The sequence below is a fragment of the Chiloscyllium plagiosum genome, chromosome 10, assembly GCF_004010195.1.
Source record: "Chiloscyllium plagiosum isolate BGI_BamShark_2017 chromosome 10, ASM401019v2, whole genome shotgun sequence".
In the NCBI taxonomy this organism is placed as follows: Eukaryota; Metazoa; Chordata; class Chondrichthyes; order Orectolobiformes; family Hemiscylliidae; genus Chiloscyllium; species Chiloscyllium plagiosum.
The window spans coordinates 10,974,507-10,993,064 of record NC_057719.1 but is presented as its reverse complement, the minus strand read 5'-3'; the positions used below and the strand labels follow the sequence as shown (position 1 = coordinate 10,993,064).

The following is an 18,558-nucleotide window of genomic DNA, read 5'->3' as shown; positions in this document are numbered from 1 at the left end:
ATTCCTGATGAAGGGCTTTTGCCCGAAACGTCGATTTTGCCTGTCCTCGGATGCTGCCTGAATTGCTGTGCTCTTCCAGCACCACTAATCCAGAATCTGGTTTCCAGCATCTGCAGTCATTGTTTTTACCTAGCATTTATTGCCCATCGCTATTAAGAATCAACCATATTGTTATGGACCTGGAGTCATATGTAAGCCAGACCAGGTAAGGACAGCAGATTCCTTTCCCTAAAAAGCGTTATTGAACCAGATGAGTGTTTACAACAATTGACAACGGTTCCATAGTCGCTATTAGATATTTATTGGATTAAAATTTCACCATCTGCCTTTTTTTATTCATTCATGGGATATGGGCATCACTGACTGACCAGCATATATTGTCTGTGCTGAGTTGCCCTTGAGAAGGTGGCGGTGAGCTACTTTCTTGAACCACTGCAGTCTACCTGCTGTAAGTAGAACCACAATACCCTTAGGGAGGGAATGCCAGGACCCAGTGACAGTGAAAAAATAACGATATATTTTCAAGTCAGGATGGTGAGTGGATTGGAGGAGAGTTTACAATTGGTGGTGTTCCCACAATGGGGTTTGGACCCATGTCCCCAAAACATTGGCCTGGGGTTCTGGATTAGCTAGTCCAATGACATTACCACAATGTCATTGACTCCCCTAAATGTTGAAACAGTGCCAAATGTTCACATTTCTCTGATTTCAGAGATGCATTGTTGAGTATGTTTTAGGGAGAAACAGAATTGTTGTAGGCAGAGTTTTCTTTGAACACTGAGCATGCTGGGAAACAATGCCTCAAAAACATATTGATACTCTGCTGTGGAAAAATATTAGCAGCAAACCCTGATGCAAGACAGGGAGGTAGTAACTGGAGGAATATGGAGAAGCAAGGAGAGAGAAGGGAAAAATAGACAGTAAAGAAAGACATGCACATGACAGACAAGCTCACACATGTAAGGATGGCGACTCATTGACCTCTGATCTGCAATGTGGCCTTTTAAAGATTAAAAACGACTGAAGAGAAAGGCAGCTCTTTGGATCAATGAAATGTGCGCAGTGGGGATTATCCAAACGTGTTCTCACATTTAAAAGCTTACCTTCTCCTGCAGGGCCTTGTATCTTCCTGCTTTTAACTCTCAGCTAATGGTCATCCAATTACCAGGGTTAGAGGGATTTCCTGCACAGAATCGATGGGGCTGGGGATGGTGTGTGGGCTGGGGGTGGTACTTGCACAGAATTTCCCAGATATTGTGTCCCTCTCTAAATGGAGGTAGGATTTTAATCTAGTTTCTCACAGGAGTTCACATTGGTTCAGGGTGGGGAAAAGTGTAGACCTTTTGATTAGATTAGATTCCCTACAGTGTGGAAACAGGCCCTTCGGTTCAACCAGTCCACACCAACCCTCCGAAGAGTAACCCACCCAGACCTATTTCCCTCTGACTAATGCCCCTAACACTATGGGCAATTTAGCATGGCCAATTCACCTGACCTGCACATCTTTGGACTGTGGGGTAAACCATGCAGACATAGACAGAATGTGCAAACTCCACACAGACAGTCGCTCGAGGCTGGGATTGAACCTTTGACCCTGGTGCTGTGAAGCAGTAGTGCTAACCACTGAGCCACCATGCCACTCACATACATAGAGGCAGTCTCTGGGTTGCGTACGGATTCTGTTCTTGAGTCTGTTTACAAGTTGATTTGTACACAAGGCAAAACACAATGCAGAACAATATACAGGGGCTGTATGGAAGGACAGGGAATGTCCATATTTAAGATCTTTAAAATTACACACTATATAGGGTCGCGTTGGTAAGTCAAATGTTCGGAAATCAGGGGTCCCCTGTGTAATAATAAAATCTGAATACTTTTAGTGGAGCATATTCTATGCCATGATATGCCTCTACCACTCAGTATTCTCTTACGAACAAACTAACACCCTCTTCTCGTGGAATACAAGTTGTTATTCCCTTTGAGATTCGGTATTCTTGTGATTCAGTCCAGATGAGCTCACAACAAAAATCTTTCAGAAGATACATTCAATTCTGGTCTCTCTTCTATAGGAAAGATGTTGGGGTTGGAGGGTTTGAGTTATAGGGTGAGGCTGAATAGGTCAGGGCTGTTTACCCTGGAGTGTCGGAGGCTGAGGGGTGGCCATATAGAGCTTTATAAAATCATGAGGGGCATGGATAGGATGAATACTCAAGGTCTTTTTTCCAAGGTAGGGGAGTCCATAATAGACAAGCCTAGGTTTAAGGTGAGAGGAGAAAGATTTAAAAGGGAACTGAGGGACAACATTTTCATGCAGAAGGTAGTGTGTGTGGAATGAACTGCCAGAGGAGGTGGTTACAGTTATAACAACTAAAAGGCATCTGGATGGGTATATGAATAGGAAGGGTTTAGAGACATATGAGCCAAATGCTGGCAAATGGGACAGATTAATTTAGGATATTTGGTCGGCGCTGATGAATTGGTCTGTTTCTGTGCTGCACAACTCTATGACTGTGTTTTGAGGAAGGGTCACTGGACCCAAAATGTTAATTCTGATTTCTGTCCACAAATGCTGTCAGTCCTGTTGAGCTTTTCCAGCAATTTCTGCCTTTTTTGTCTGTGACTTTGTCTCTTGGCTCAATCAGTTGACGATGAAATACAACTCAGCCATAAAGACCCTGGGTAAAAACTAAAATAGGCATTCTTCCGAGTTCGTGAATTTGGCACAACTTGTAGCTTCTGGTACAAATGATGTCTCAGGCATATTCCTAATTTGCAGCCTCCGACATGTCCAATGTAGGGAGCTGTGTGAGAGCTTGACTTTCTTAATTGTTTACAACTTTGTGGAGGTGATGCCCTACTGCTATTATTGCTGGACTGTTAAGCCAGAGATCCAGGTCATGTTCTAGGCACCCGGGTTCGATTCCTACCACGGCAGATGCTGGAATTTGAATTCAACAAAAATCTGGTATTAAGAGTCTAATGATAACCATGAATTCATTGTGAATTGTTGGCAAAACCGATCTGGTTCACTAGTGTCCTTCAGGGAAGGAAACTGTCATCCTTGCCTGATCTGGCCTACCTGTGATTCCAGATCCACAGCAATGTGGGTTGTCCCTTAACTGCCCTCTGGGCAATTAAAGATGGGCAATAAATGCTGGCCTAGCCAGTGATGCCCTCAACCCGTGAATGAATGAAGTATTGGGACGCAACTGAAACCTAATTTTCAGACTTGGTTATATAATCAGATGGACAACTGATGTATACATACATACTTCCTTTGATCAGTATTTTAGTGGGGATGTTAGTGCACATAAAAGTTAATTGTTGCCTTTCAATTAACAGGTTAAATAATGTTCACAAAATGGTTCACTGCCACAGATAGCAATCAAGGCCAAAACGTTGTATGATCTCAAGAAGGAGTTGAATATAGCATTGGGGTTAAAAGGATCAATGGATATGGGGAGGGGAAAACAGGGATAGGCTGAATAGGTCAGGGCTGTTTACCCTGGAGTAAATGATAGCCATGATTATAATTAATGTTGGAGCAGGATGGAGGGGCTGAATGGCCTAATCCTGCTCCTATCTTTCTGTTTCTTTCCATGTAAAAACTGCCAGAAGTAATTTTTGGACTTTAATTATTTTTCCAGAAATTCCCTTGTTCTCCATGTATGTAGAAAAAGTGCCAGCTCTCTTCACAATGGGATGAATAGTTTTTTTTAATTTAGATGAGGATATTAACAGATATGGAGCTAAAGCAACTGAATGCAATTGAGATATGGATCAGCCACAATCTCTGTGAATGGTGGCACACATTAGAGACATTGAAGGGTCAACTCCTCTTCCTCCACTCCTGACCTGATATTTTGCTCAGGATGATACCCAGAACCATTGTTGTTGCTCATGTTGAACACTATAATGGGCCACAATATCTTCATTCACTCCTGGTGTTTCTCACGGTGTTATTGAATTGACAGAGCAGTTTCATTGGGCCTACTTCGGGTTCTATTTCTTAGGATCTTACCCTTTGAGACTGTTCTAACAGGCTTACACGATAAAGGCTGGTTTTGAGAAGAGAAAGCTAGGCTCAGTTTGTGCTACACCTCGCATGCGTTTTAAGCCTCTGTTATGCAAGCAGCCAAACAACAGCATTTCCTTTATCAAAAGGAGGATATTTTTGCACCAAACCCAGCTCTCCCAGACCATCTTTTACATTTTTAACCCCTCTCTATTTCCTGCATTATGCACCATCTCCCCAGCCCCTTGACATGTGGGCGGCATGGTGGCTCAGTGATTAGCACTGCTGCCTCACAGCACCAGGGAACCGGGTTCGATTCCAGTTCAGGCGACTGTTTGCATGGGTTTCATCTGGGTGTTCCAATTTCCTCCCACAGTGTAAAGGTGTGCATGTTAGGTGAATTGGCCATGCTAAAATAACCCAAAGTGTTCAAGGATGTGTAGGTTAGGTTCATTAGTCAGGGGTAAATTTAGAGGAATAGGGTAGGGGAATGGGTCTGGGTTGGGTTATTGTTTGAAGGGTCAGTGTGGACTTGTTGGGCTGAATGGCCTGTTTCCGCACTGTAGGGATTCTATGATCTGTGATTCTATGTCCTTTAAACATTGGGGGAGCCCATTTAATTTGTCTGCTTCATTCGATTTCACTAGTAAATAAGACTGTGCTGGCCCAGTCAAACATCTTCGTCGAATTACCAGCTGCACGCTGCTGTGTGTTGAAGCGATGCACAGATGTATTTCTTGCTATTTAAATGCTACTGGGGTGATCATTCAGCCGTTAGCAATGAACAGGGGATTTGTGTGTGTGCGCTGACCTGAAGCTTGTTTTCTGGAAGTTTTTTTTTTCAAGAGGCCCAGTCTCAATGGGGTCTCGGTCTGAAATGAGTTTTCCTCTGTGTTTGGAATCCAGGTTTACAACCGTTCCTGCATTCACCGCTGCCCCTCACACCTGAGACTGGCCGCTCCAGCTGAGCACAACTACTTTGAACATGTGTGGGCCGTGCTGGTAATTCCCAGCCGTTCTCTTGTGGGAGAGCAGAAGGTGACACGAGAGGCAGGACTGCTCCAGCATTCAGATCAGTTCTAATAGCAGGCTTCCCTCGTGCTGTGGGTAGCATCTGAATCCAAAGCTGCCCTCTGGAAAAAAATGAGCAAAGACATAGCATTTGCAAATCTGGCAGCTTTGAATGCACTGCAAAGTGAAGAAAATGTATAGCGGAGAGAGGGAGATGGAGGAAAAAAGGAAGGAGGGAAAACAAGAAAGAAAGAAGAGAAAAATAAATCAGTGTTAACATTTCAGGTCTAGTGGCTCTTCTTCTAGTCTGAAGAAAAGTCACTGGACCTGAAACCTTAACTTTGCTTTCTCTCCACAGATACTGCCAGACCTGCTGAATTTTTCTAGCAACTTTTAAGAATGATGATTTATTGTCAGTTGTACTGTACAGTGAATAACACGGTAAAATACAATGATAAGTTTCAACTGTCGCCACAATCTGGCGCCATTCTAATACTTAAAGAATAGAAAGAATACAAAGACAAAGATGAGAGAAAGTCCATCTTCTCTCCACCAAGAATGTCATGCCGGACCCACACTCTCCCTGTAACCAGGAAGCCCCCGCTGACACCACTGCTGCATTCTGTTTTTGTTTCTGATTTCCAGCATCTGCATTTCTTTTGATTTTTGTTTAAATAAATCAATACTCGAAAGACTTTACCAGCTGTCCATGTGGCAGAAGCAGAGATGTTTGTTTTTGGTGTAAGGTGATGGCTTACGTGTATGGTTTGCAAGTGAAAATCTCCTAACTAAAGATTTAGAGATGTTGACAAGTTGAGTTCATCCTTTCCAGTTTCTGTTCAGTGATTCTCAATTTCAACCTTCTTCACGCCATCGCAGAACTGTACAAGTAATAAGAAAAGCGAAATAAATCAAGATGCAGGAGTTGATCGCGACAGTTCCTTGGAGACAGTGGAGATCTTGGACTGAGGGCTTGCTGTGTTGACTTTTTGTGCCTTGTGTCATGTGGAAAACTCATTTCTTAAATCTTGCGAATCCTTTTGTTATGCGGGAAAGTTATATACGTAGGTCCTGTGTGTCTTTTAGAGAGATTTCAACTATCAATCCTTGACAGTCAAAGGATTCTGTGATCCCTTGAGTATACATTAGAGAATGGATTTGAAACAGTCACACAGGTATTTGAGGATTTTATAAATTGCTTTTACACAGGCATTTTAGGGACCCTGGACTAAATGGAAGTTGTAGATATTTTATCAATACATGCATTTGAATTTCAGCCGTATGAAAAGTTTTTAGCATTTCTGCATTGACTTAGGGATTACCAAATAGAAGCTGAGAATGAGCTGGCTTGACACTCCAACAGCTGACGGAGTGAAAGAAACAATGAACAGCTCAAATAGGCTATGAAATTCAACTAACCAATTTTACATTAAACTCATGTACTTAAACTATTGGACAGACTGATAGCAGCGCAAAGTCATCAGCATATTGCAAAAAAAGGTTTCACACAGGACACTTGAGTTCAACAACTAGTGACTTGCTAGCTTGTTTGGAAAATGATGAGTTTTCTTTGGAGACTGGGGGGCGCAGTTCAGAGAGCAGGATTACGGCTGTTTGGTTTGGAGGTAAAACAGAAAGTAATTCCATTTATAGGGCTAACCTCATCAGGAGATCCAGGATCTGACTGTCTGAGACAATAGCCTGCTGATATCGATGTTAAGGCTGTGTGACGTAAGCATGCATTTGACATTCAGGAGATGTTAATGGGAGGTGATTAGCAAGCCCTTCAAGCCTGTCTGTTGTTCATGCCTGGAGTATCATGGATATAAATCTCCTACCACTATAGACACATTGAAAAGCAGCTAACATTCTGCTTGCTCTACCTGGATCCTGCTGTATGTAGTCCTCTAAGTTCCAACTACATGGTTATTTTATTGGTTGAGAGATAAATGTTGGCAAGGATAAAAGGAGCTTAGTTGCTCTTCTTCAAATAATGCCACAGGATAATTGTAAATCCATTTCAGAGAGCAGGCCCTTAGTTTTGGATCACATCTACATACTCAAGTGTCAGCAGATTATGTGCTCAATTCTCAGAACCAGAGCTTGAACCTACAAATTTCTGACTTGGAGGCATGAACACTACCCAGAAGGCCAAGGGTAACATTGAGTGCCAAGGAGCTGTTCCCTGGCATTCTTTCAGGAACAGCTAAGCTAGTCATTCGAAAACTTTCACTTGAAAGAGATTTATCTTTAGGGTAAATTAGATTTTTATGAAACTTTCCTGGTTTCCTGCTGTCATAATATGCGTGTTTTAATGAATATCATCAGACTGGTTGGTTTGCAGTGTGAGCTGGTCTGTCTCCATCAGAGGACAGGATTGCTCTAGCATGCTACTAGAATCCAGTGAATATTTATTTTCAGACAGGCTGCATAGATTATCGCATCCATGCGTATATGTGAGGAGTTTCTTTTGAAATATATAATATTGCAGTACATCTATATTAAAAAATGTATCACACGTCAGGCAGCACATGGTCAAACCAAAGTACATTTAAAAAGTCAGTAAATGTGGCAGCCATTTCATTTGTGTCACTTCTGCATTGGAGTTAGGAACTTGAAAATATGTTCAAATCTCAACTTCCTTCACTACCATCATCTAACCTCAAGAAATCACATTAAGGCCCTCAAGACCATAAGAAATAGGAGCTGAATTAGGCCATTGGGCCCACTGAATCTATTTCACCACTCAATCATGGCTGACACATTTCTTAACCCTGTTCTCCTGCCTTCTCCCTGTAACCATTGATCCCCTTACAATCAAGAACTTATCTATCTGTGTCTTAAATATGTTCAATGGCTTGGCCTTCACAACCCTGTGGCATTGGGTTCCATAGATCAGCCACTCTCTCGCTGAAGAAATTCCTCCTTATCTCAGTTTGAAAGGGTCATTCCTCCACTCTGAGTTTGTGCCCTCAGGTCCTTGTCTTTCCTACTAGTTGAAACATCATCTCCATGTCCACTCTATCCAGGTCTCTTCGTATTCTGTAACTTTCAATCATATCTCCTCTCATTCTTCTCAACTTCATTGAGTACTGACCAAGAGTCCTCAACTGCTCCTCATACGAAAACCCTACATCCCTGGAATCATACTTGTAAACCTCCTCTGGAGCCCCTCCAAAGTCAGCGCATCATTCCTTAGATATGGGGTCCACAACTGCTCTCAATATTCCAAATGTGGTTTGACCAGAGCCATCTACAGCCTCAGCCTTACACCCCTGCTCATGTATTCTAGCCATTTCAAAATGAATGCGAACATTGTAATTGCCTTCCTGACTGCCAACTGAACCTACATGCTAAGCTAAAGACAATCCTGATATAGGACTCCCAAGTCCACTTTGTGTATCAGATTTCTGAAGCCTTTCGTCATTTAGAAAACAGTCTACACGTCTATTCTTCCTACCAAAGTGCATAACCTCATACTTTGTTATGCTATAGTCTATCTGTCACTTCTTGCCAACTCTTCTAGCCTGTCCAAGTCCTTCTGCAGCCTCCCTGCTTCCTCAACATTACCTGCCTCTCCATCCATCTTTGTGTTATCCGGAAACTTAGCAACAGTGCCCTCAGTTCCTCTGTCCAGATTGTTAACGTATAACATGAATAGTTGTGGTCCCAAAAAGGACTCCTGTGGAACTCCACTGCTCACCAGCTGCCATCCTGAAAAAGACCACTTCATCCCTACTTTCTGCCTTCTGTCAATCAGCTAATCTTCTATCATTGCCAGTACCTTGCCCATTATCACCATGAGCTCTTATCTTATTTAGCAGCCTCCTGTGAGGCAACTTGTCAGACGCTTTCAGGAAATCCAAATAGATCATGTTCACTGACTTACCTTCATGTAATGTGCTCCTTACCTCCTCAAAGAATTCTAATAGACTTGTCAGGCATGAACGCCCTTGACAAAGCCATGCTGACTCAGCCCTATTTTACCAAGCACTTCTGCAATTTCATCCAAAATGATAAACTCCAACGTCCTACCAACGACTGAGGTCAGGTTAACTGGCCTAAATTTCCTGTCTTCTGCCTCCATCCCTTTTACGAAAGGGGTATTGCTTTAGACAATTTCCAGTCCTCTGGCACTCTCCCTGACACTAGTGATTCCTGAAAGATCACCACCAATGCTTTCATAATCTCCTTAGCTATCTCCGTCAGAGTTCCGGGGTGTAGTCCATCTGGTTCAGGTTATTTATCCATCTTCAGACCTCTCAGCTTCCCCAGCACCTCCTCCTTCATGTCAACTACTACACTCAGCCCTGCCTTTAACTCAGTTGAAGTTCTGATATGCTAATGGTGTCTTCCAGCGTGGAGCGTGATGCAGAGTAGCTATTGAGTTCCTCTGCCATTTCTTCGTTCCCCAAGGGCGGCACGGTGGCACAGTGGTTAGCACTGTTGCCTCACAGCACCAGGGTCCCAGGTTTGATTCCAGCCTCAGGCAACTGTCTGTGTGGAGTTTGCACATTCTCCCCGTGTCTGCATGGGTTTCCTCTGGGTACTCTGGTTTCCTCCCACAGTCCAAAGATGTGCAGGTCAGGTGATTTGGCCATTCTAAATTGCCCATAGTGTTAGTGGATTAGTCAGAGGGAAGTGGGTTACTCCGGAGGGTCGGTGTGAACTGGTTGGGCTGAAGGGCCTGTTTCCACACTGTAGGTAATCTAATCTAATTACTACTGCTCCAGCCTAATTTTCCAGCAGCCAATCAGCAACAGAGCATTCTTACCTCGCTCTTACCTTTTATCTATCTAAAATAACTCTTGCAGTCGTCTTTTATATTCCTCGCTAGTTTACTCTCAGATTTTATCTTCTCCCTGTTATTGAGTTTTTGATTGTCCTCTGCTGATTTTTAAAGGCCTCTCAATCCTCTGGCTTTCCACTAACCTTCACCACAGTGTTACCTTGTTCTTTAGCTTTTGTGCTGCCCTGACTTTCATGTCAGCCATGCTTGTCTCATCCTCCCCTTTCTTTCTTCTTCCTTGGAATAAATTTCTGCTGTGCCTCCCAAATTATTTCCAGAAACTCCTGCCATTGCTGCTTCACTGACTTGCCTGCTCGGCTCCCCTTCCCATCAACTCTGCTCAGCTCCTCCTTCACATCATTGTAGTCACCTTTACTCAATTGTTATGCTGTTAAATATGATTTCAATGTCTCCCTCTCAAGGGTGAATTCTATCATATTATGGTCATTGCTCCGTAGGGGTTCCATCATCTTAAACTCCCTGATCAAGTCTGCCTCAATCCAGAATTACCTATCACCATACCCCCACCTTCATCTACCTATCACACTCTCAGCTCCCTTCCCCCCCAGCCCCGCCCCTATCGCATTTATCTCTCTACCCCCTTGGCTCAAAAGCCTCATTCCTAATGAAGGGCTTATGCCTGAAATGTCGATTCTCCTGCTCCTCAGATGCTGTCTGACCTGCTGTACTTTTCCAGCACGACACTCTCAACCCAGAATTACCAGTTCCCTAGTGTGCTCTACCACAAGCTGCTCCAAAAAAATCATCTCGTAGATACTCCACAAATTCCTTTTCTTGAGATCCATAACCAACCTGATTTTGCAGTGCACCTGCATATTGATATTCCCCCATGATTATTGAAATAGTGCCTTTCTTACATGCCTTTTCTGTCTCCTGATTTATTTTCTTCCCCATATCCTGACTGCTGCTAGGGGGCCTCTGCATAGCACTAATCAGGGTTTTTCTGTCAAATGTGATTTCCAAGATGAAATGTGATGTGGAAGCCCTATGATTGCCTGCAGTATGTAACAGAGTAAGTAGTTGAGCAACTACAACCTGTTGTCTGTCAAACTAGCAATCTGTATAAATGGTATCATTCAGAGAGCAGAGTACCAGTGGTTGCTATATTTGACGGTTTCAAACTATTAAGTGCATTCAGTATTACCTGGGATATCTCTTTTCAGTAGGTCACACAGAACAGATCAATGTTTACTGATCAATTTTCGGCAGACCGACAGAGTCAATGAGAGGAGAACGTTGTTACCTTCAAGGTGCCCGTCAGTCAGGTACTTTGGAGCAGGAAAATGAGAGTATATCCTGAAAAGGTGGTGCTGTAACAGGAATTCCTGGCGATGTACACTTGGAGTCATAGAGATGTACAGTATGGAAACAGACCCCTCGGTCCAACCCGTCCATGCTGGCCAGATATCCCAACCCAATCTAGTCCCACCTGCCAGCACCCGGCCCATATCCCTCCTTGCGATTCTTATCTTGAAGAGCAAACAGCCAGGATTTTTTATTGTGAGAGTTAAGGAATGATAAGGGAACCAAGATTCATATGGCTTGCCTTTTACTGTTCTGCTAGCCTCTTCATAATGAAGATTTTGACTCATCCCAATCCTGAAGTTAGAGATTTGAAAGCAGGGGTGGGGAATAAAATCAGGGAATCTTACTTTGGCATGTTCCAATAATGTCCACACTTTGGCTGAATTGGTGATGCCAAGAGGATCTCTGAGATGGTGGATTGACTCCTGATGAGGCCAAACTCCAGCCATTGCCTGGAGGCGAACCCCCAAACACAGTCTAGTGGACCAGAAAGGTAAAACTGTAATTTCACCACTTCCCAAAGCTCATGCAACACACTGACAACTACAAGACAAATACAAGCGCGCGCGCACACACACATACATAACATGTACACAACATGCATATGCACAACGCACCCCCTCCATCTCATGTTTTCAAGCTCCACAATGATGGATTGACATGTGTGGCCATTTTTGTTTTTTTTATTGACTTGTGGGACAGGGATGTCCCTGGTAGGCCAGCATTTATTGGAATGAAATAGAGTGTTCTGGAGGGAATGGTCCCTGCATAAGGCTGACAAGGGAGTGGAAGGGAATATGTGGCAGGTGGTGGCATACCACTGAAGGTGGTGGAAATGACAGCTAATGATCCCAAGGATGTGGATGCTGGTGGGGTGGTAGGTGAAGACAAGGGGGACCCTATCGCTGTTGTGGGAGGGAGGAGAGGGTGTGAGGGCTGAAGGTTGGGATTTGGGTCAGGCCTGGCCAAGGGCCCTGTCAACAATCGTGCTGGGGAATCCTTAGTTGACAAAGAAGATGCCCTCTTGTCAAGATTGACATCATCAGAACAGATGTGTTGGAGACAGAGGAACTGGGAGAATGGAATAGAATCTTTACAAGAAGTGGGATGTGAGGACGTATAGTCAAGCTAACTGTGGGATTCGGTGGGTTTGTAGTGGATAGTGGTGACCAGCCTACCCCCAGAAATGGAAGCAGAGATGTCGAGGAAGGGAAGGGAGTCATCAGCGATGGACCATGTGAGGGTGAGCGCAGGGTAGACATTGAAGCAAAGTAGATAAACTTGCCCAATTCCCAACACTCGTCATGAATATTCCCTCAAATTTGTCAGATACTCCACACCAAAATGTTACTTCTGAAAACAGATCTTCCTCATTTACATTTAAATGAATCAAAACAAACAACTTCCTTCATCATTGCAGGGAATCTATTCCATAGATTGACCACTGTCTGATGAGTCGCAGTGTAGTTTTAGATTTACCCATGTTCAAGCTGAAGTTGTGTTTTTCAGTTGATGGTTGCTGAACTCATTCTTGGCCTGTTCCAACACTATTATCAACTAATATGAACTTTTCACCCTTTGATGTGCGTTAAGATACAAAAATAACACCCAAAGACGTAATCATGTTTGCCTCAAATCTGTTTGCATTGTGTTTGATATTTGCATCTCTATTGAAAAAAGATGGGATATTCACTGATCTGGAAAAGTGTTTATCCTTGTTCTGCTAATGCTGCTGCAGCAGATTTATCCATCTGTCTTGTATCTAGCAGAAGTTCATACAAGCGTAGGGAAGATGGAATAATTCAAAACTAAATGCCATCAATATAAGGTATTCAGTAATAAATCTGATGAAGAGTTTACCAGACACTGAGAGGATGGTTCAAATGTGGAATCAGCTGCTTACGGAGTGGTAGAGGAGAATTGGGGTTGTCTTTAAAGACAGGTACACAAGGCAGAAAGGAGATGGCGAGAGAGTTAATCTGCAAAAATAACTGCATAAGCCAGTTGAGCTGACTAATTTAATTCTGTGAGTAAATTCTATATAAAGATTTGAAGACCTATTGCATTTACATTTTCTCACTCTTCAGAATTGACCTGGTGTCAAAGGGCAGTCTCCCAAGGTGCTACAGTGTGCACAGTAGTGGAGATATACCATAGGCACATTGAAGAAAATTACAAAAAAATGTCATTATTTTTAAACATTTTGCTCTACCAGTTGTAAAAATATTGAGCACAGGAAAACAAATGCTTTTCTTGCTGATAGTCAGGCTTCACCCTATTTGGCAAAGACTCTCTTTGCTTGCCAGATGGTGGAAGACAGTGTGTCACAAGGATGGATGTGGCTGGCCATGGGCTGACTGACTTGAGTGTAGGCTAGGGGGCGTGATTTAATCTCCAGCAATAGATTTCATTATAGTTGGAAACCCTAAGTGTATGCATAAAGCTGTTGGGAAAAAGATACTTGTTAGATCTTAGCTGGAGTATTGTGTACAGTTATGGACGCTACATCGTAGGAAGGATGTGAAAGTGTGGGGAGAGTGCAGAAATGCCTTTCAGGAATGGTTCCAGGGAGGAGGAACTTAAACAATGAGGATACATTGAGGAAGGTGGGAATGTTCACCTTGGAGAGAAGAAGGCGAATAGGAGATCTGACAAGACAGTTTCAAAATCATGAACGGGGCTTGATAGAATACAAGGGGAGAACTATCTCCACTTGTAAAAGGACCAAGAACCAGAGGGCACAGAATCAAAGTGATTTGAAAATAGGCGCAAATATAAACATTTAGCTTATGGAATGCCGTGCCTGGAACTGTGGTGGATGTAGGTTCAGTTGAGGCACGAAAGAGGGCAGTGAATGATTACTTGGATGCAAGTAATGTGCAAGGCTATGGAAAAGAAAAACAATAGATAATAAGTAATATTCTTATTTAGAGAACTAGTGCAGGCACAGTGGGTCAAATGGACTCCTCCTGTGCTAGATCAGTTTTGTGATTCTGAACACTTCTGATGCTAAATTGATGCTCAGTTCTAATGATTGCCTCTTTCTCTTGACTGCTGTTTTATTCTTGGCTTTGTCCAGAACTTGACCGAAGAGTTCCGCCTCGACTACTGCCGCTTGTGGCATTCTCTGATAAGAACAGACATGAAAGGCATCGAGATGTACAGCCGGAGGCTGGGGGCTGGGGACCTGTACCCACTCTTTGCCTGCATGCTCACCGCCAGATCCTGGGCCTCTATAACCAAAGGAATTGACCAGACGCCGGTGTCTGAGACTGAGGTGAGTAACATTTGGAAATCTAGCAGGCTTATCATTAGCATTTCACAATGCTTTGAGAAAAAACTCTCAGCAGTCCAGAAGTCCTTGATTGATTTGTGGTGTGTTTGCTGCATTCGGAATAAGACGATGGGCTGCTGCTACATTATATGGATCTGATGGGGTTCAGTTTTTAGGACATTTGCCATTGTACCAGGTTTCCAGTGAGGGCAAACAAAATCGAAGCTCCCACTCTGATGCAGTACTAATTGAGTGCTGCACTGTCAGAGGGACCAATTTTAAGAAGAGCTGTTACAGCGCATGCCCAATCTGCTTTTTTTGGGTAGGCATAAAAGATCCATTATTTTGAAGAAGAGTAGAAGAGCTGGCAAACAGTTATCTCTCAATTGACACCAGTTAAGTAGGTTAACTTCTTGTTATTACATTGTAGTTTGTGGGAATTTGCTGTTCGATAAAATGGTTCTCGCATTTCCTGCAGCACCTTCAAAAGTACTTGAGGTAGTCTGGGGTTGTGAAAGGCGTTCCACAGACTGATATCCCTATGATAAATTAGGCAGAAAAGGTCTTTCAGAGATTTATGAAGGTGTTATTTGAACTTTGCAGTTTAGCGCAAACACCAGTTTCCCTTTTGGACCCTTTGCCTTCCAGAAGCTGACGTCCACTGGAGAAGAACTCAGCGTTTTAACAAATAACAAAAACTGCTGATTTTGAGGGGCAATGTGATGATAACCAACATTAAAAGGAACTCAAACAGAGAAAATATTGATCAGGGGCGTGTAATAAATCAAAATATCATAGGAGGACGAAATAATACATCTGAGCTCCTCTGGTGCCCACCTATTCTGAAAACCCTCAAGGATATAAGTGGACTTTGCATCCATTCTCTCCAAAGACGCTGAGGCATGGATGTAACTATGAAAGAGAGGCAGACAGTTGAGAATTAAGACTCTCCCCCTAAATGACCCCATTACCTTGATCTGTTGATGGCTAGTCTGGGCAGGTGCAGGTGCAGGAGCAGGTCCACAAGGAACTCATCTGCACCAAGTGCCTCAAGATTAGGAGCATGGGGCTACAGTATGACTAAAAGACTAATGACAGTTATGTTTAAAGTGAAGAAAAAAGGGTTGCGCCCTTCAGTATCTCAAGTGTAGCTGGCCCATGGATTGCGGAACACCACGTAATAGATATTTATAACTGGGATCCCATGAACCGCAATATTTTACTGTCATGCAGGATTGCTGAAAACTTCATTTTTTTTTTAAAACAAAGAAAGCCACCACCAAATTACCAAATCACCCAAGCAAAACAGTTTTTATTTTCCCACTGGGGAAGAACCCAGCTCTTTTTTTAAATTTTAATAATCCATTACCAAATCATTCAATCAGTACATTGCAAACATTGCCCACCAAGGTTAACATAACAATAACAAAAACAATCAAAAAGGGAGAAGGCAAGGGAGTGACTGAAGCAAAATAGTTTTAGTGAAGGAGTTAATGCACACCAGTCCCAGGGGTAGCCACCTAAGTCTGAAAGCTTCAAGGCTACTGGTGAATGCCTTGTGCTGCCATTCCAAAGAGACCAATGGACAGATGTAGCTGTAGAAGAGAGGTAGGCAGTTGCAAATTATGACTGCTACTCTGACTGCTATCTGGACCTGTTGATAGAACATAGAACAGTAAGTACAGCACAGGAATGGGCCCTTCGACCCACGATGTTGTGTCAAACATGATGCCAAATTAAACTAATTCCTTCTGCCTGCCCTAGGTCCATATCACTCCATTCCTTGCATATTCATGTGTTTATCTAAAAGTCCCTTCAAATGCCCTATCGTATCTGCCTCCATCACCACCCCCAGCAGCACATTCCAGATTCCTGCCACTCTGTATAAACAACTTGCCCCTCACATCTCCTTTGAACTTTCCCCCCTCACCTTAAATGTGTGCCCCCTGAGTTGATGAAGAGCCCAGCTCTTTGTTTTTAAAAAGAAACCACCACTAAATCATCCATTTGACCACTTAAACAATGAACAAATTACAACAGAAGACCCAATTCTTCAGTATCACTGAGCATAACCTTCTCACCATCAACTCTCGAGCTGTTCTAGTTGCTTTTGGGCTCTCTTCTGGCACAGTGGTAGTGTCTCTCCGTCTGATACAAGAGGCCTGTATTCAAGTCCCACCTGCCCCAGAATTGTATTAACATTTCTGAGCAGTTTGATTGGACAACATCATCTGGTGAACTCTTAAAGGAACCTGTGCTTCTAATACTGTCAAAAAGTGGTGTAAAAGTGCAAGTCTTCCTTTAATCTGATTGCATTCGCTTTTAGTGGTAATTCAATAGTGAGGCCCAAAATAGTGTGACATGAAAACAACCTGTAATGGTGTTTACCTAGGAAGCATGGAGACACCCACAGAGACACCTACATATACACTCATACAGAGGTACATACAGTCCTCACCAGCAAATGGAACTCCACTCAGGGACTGCAGTTCCGATGTGGCACTATAATTCTCTACGCTAATGCTTTCGATTGTTGTCACAGAGATATCACGAATGCTGTGAGAACTAATTATCCTCCACTTCTGGCTGCTGGATATCTGCTATTGATTTGAGTGGTGTGGATGTAGACGTGTAATTCAATATTAACAACAACCCATTGTACAAACAATGCAATGTTGGTGCTTTCTTTCAGTTTTCTTTCACTGGACATTTTATCTAAAGAGGACCTGGATTGCACTGGTCATGCAGTAACAGAATTATGCAGATAAAGGTCATTTCGCCCATTGTATCTCCATTAACTTTTTGAAAATGGTATCTCTTTAGTCTCACCCCTTGTTCACAAACCCCTGCACATTTCCCTCGCCATCTGTTTATCCTTTTGGAAGTGATTACTGAACCAGCTTGCTTTGCCTCTTAGACAATACACAATAATTAATTTTAATCCTTGTGACACATCTTTATTCTGTAGGGATTAATAGTTACTTGGTTACCTTAATTTCAGCCTAGCCATCAATCAGAAATAATTTCATGTCTGTTTTGCTCTCTCTGCAAATAAAGAGTTACTTCATGAACATTCATTCACTTTTTAGTGATAAATTCTGTACAGACAGGACAGTCACCATCATGCTCTTTGCTGATTTTCAAAGAGTCCACAATCCAGTGAGCAGGTATAACTCTCATCATTGTTGAGTGCTGGCCAATGTGAGGTGAATGTATGAAAATCCTGATTTGCTGAAAGTGCTCCTTCTGGCCCCTAAAGGAGATTGTGTTCCTTTGGCTTAGAAACATCATGTTCCTTGGGCAGCACTTACAATCCACTTATCAATCAGTGAAAAACATCAGGAGAGGCAGGCTTCCCCATTGTTTAATAACCCCAAATCCATAGCCAATGCAAAAGGTTTACTATTAATGATAACAAGATCTTTGAGCTGATGATCTCAGGAGATTGATTACAGTAGGAAGAATACAAATTGCCAATATGTGACATTCTGGGTAACGAACCAGGCCAGGTGTTAGAATTGGAGGTAGGTGAGCACTTTGGGGACAGTGACCACAATTCGGTGACTTTTACTCTAGTGATGGAGAGGGATAAGTGTGCACTGCAGGGCAAGAGTTATAGCTGGGGGCAAGGAAATTATGATGCGGTGAGGCACGACTTAGGATGAGTGGCTTGGAAAAGTAGGCTTCAAGGGAAGGGCGCAATTGATATGTGGAGCTTGTTCAAGGAGCAACTATTGAGTGTCCTTGATAAGTATGTACCTGTCAGGCAGGGAGGAAAGGGTCATGTGAGGGAGCCGTGGTTTAATAAGGAATTGGAATCCCTTGTTAAATGGAAGAGGGCAGCCTATGTAAAGATGAGGCGTGAAGATTCAATTGGGGCGATTGAGAGTTATAAGGTAACCAGGAAGGACCTGAAGAGAGAGCTAAAAGCAGCAAGGAGGGGACATGAAAGGTCCTTAGCTGGTAGGATTAGGGAAAACCCTAAGGCTTTCTATAGGTATGTCAGGAATAAAAGAATGACTAGGGTAGGAATAGGTCCAGTCAAGGATAGCAGTGGGAAGTTGCGTGTGGAGGCGGAAGAGATTGGGGAGACACTGAATGAATACTTTTCGTCAGTATTCAATCAAGAACAGGACATTGTTG

At 43.0% G+C, this 18,558-nt stretch overlaps 1 protein-coding gene across 3 annotated transcripts in view; it reads left to right on the top strand.

Moving 5' to 3' along the window:
- Positions 1-18,558, top strand: part of adck1 (aarF domain containing kinase 1) — a 575,359-nt gene that overhangs the window by 418,329 nt on the left and 138,472 nt on the right. For all 3 annotated transcript variants that reach the window (XM_043697036.1, XM_043697034.1, XM_043697033.1), the window contains one exon: positions 14,221-14,418. In XM_043697036.1, the coding sequence (XP_043552971.1) occupies positions 14,221-14,418 (198 nt within the window). The remainder of the gene's footprint in view (positions 1-14,220; positions 14,419-18,558) is intronic.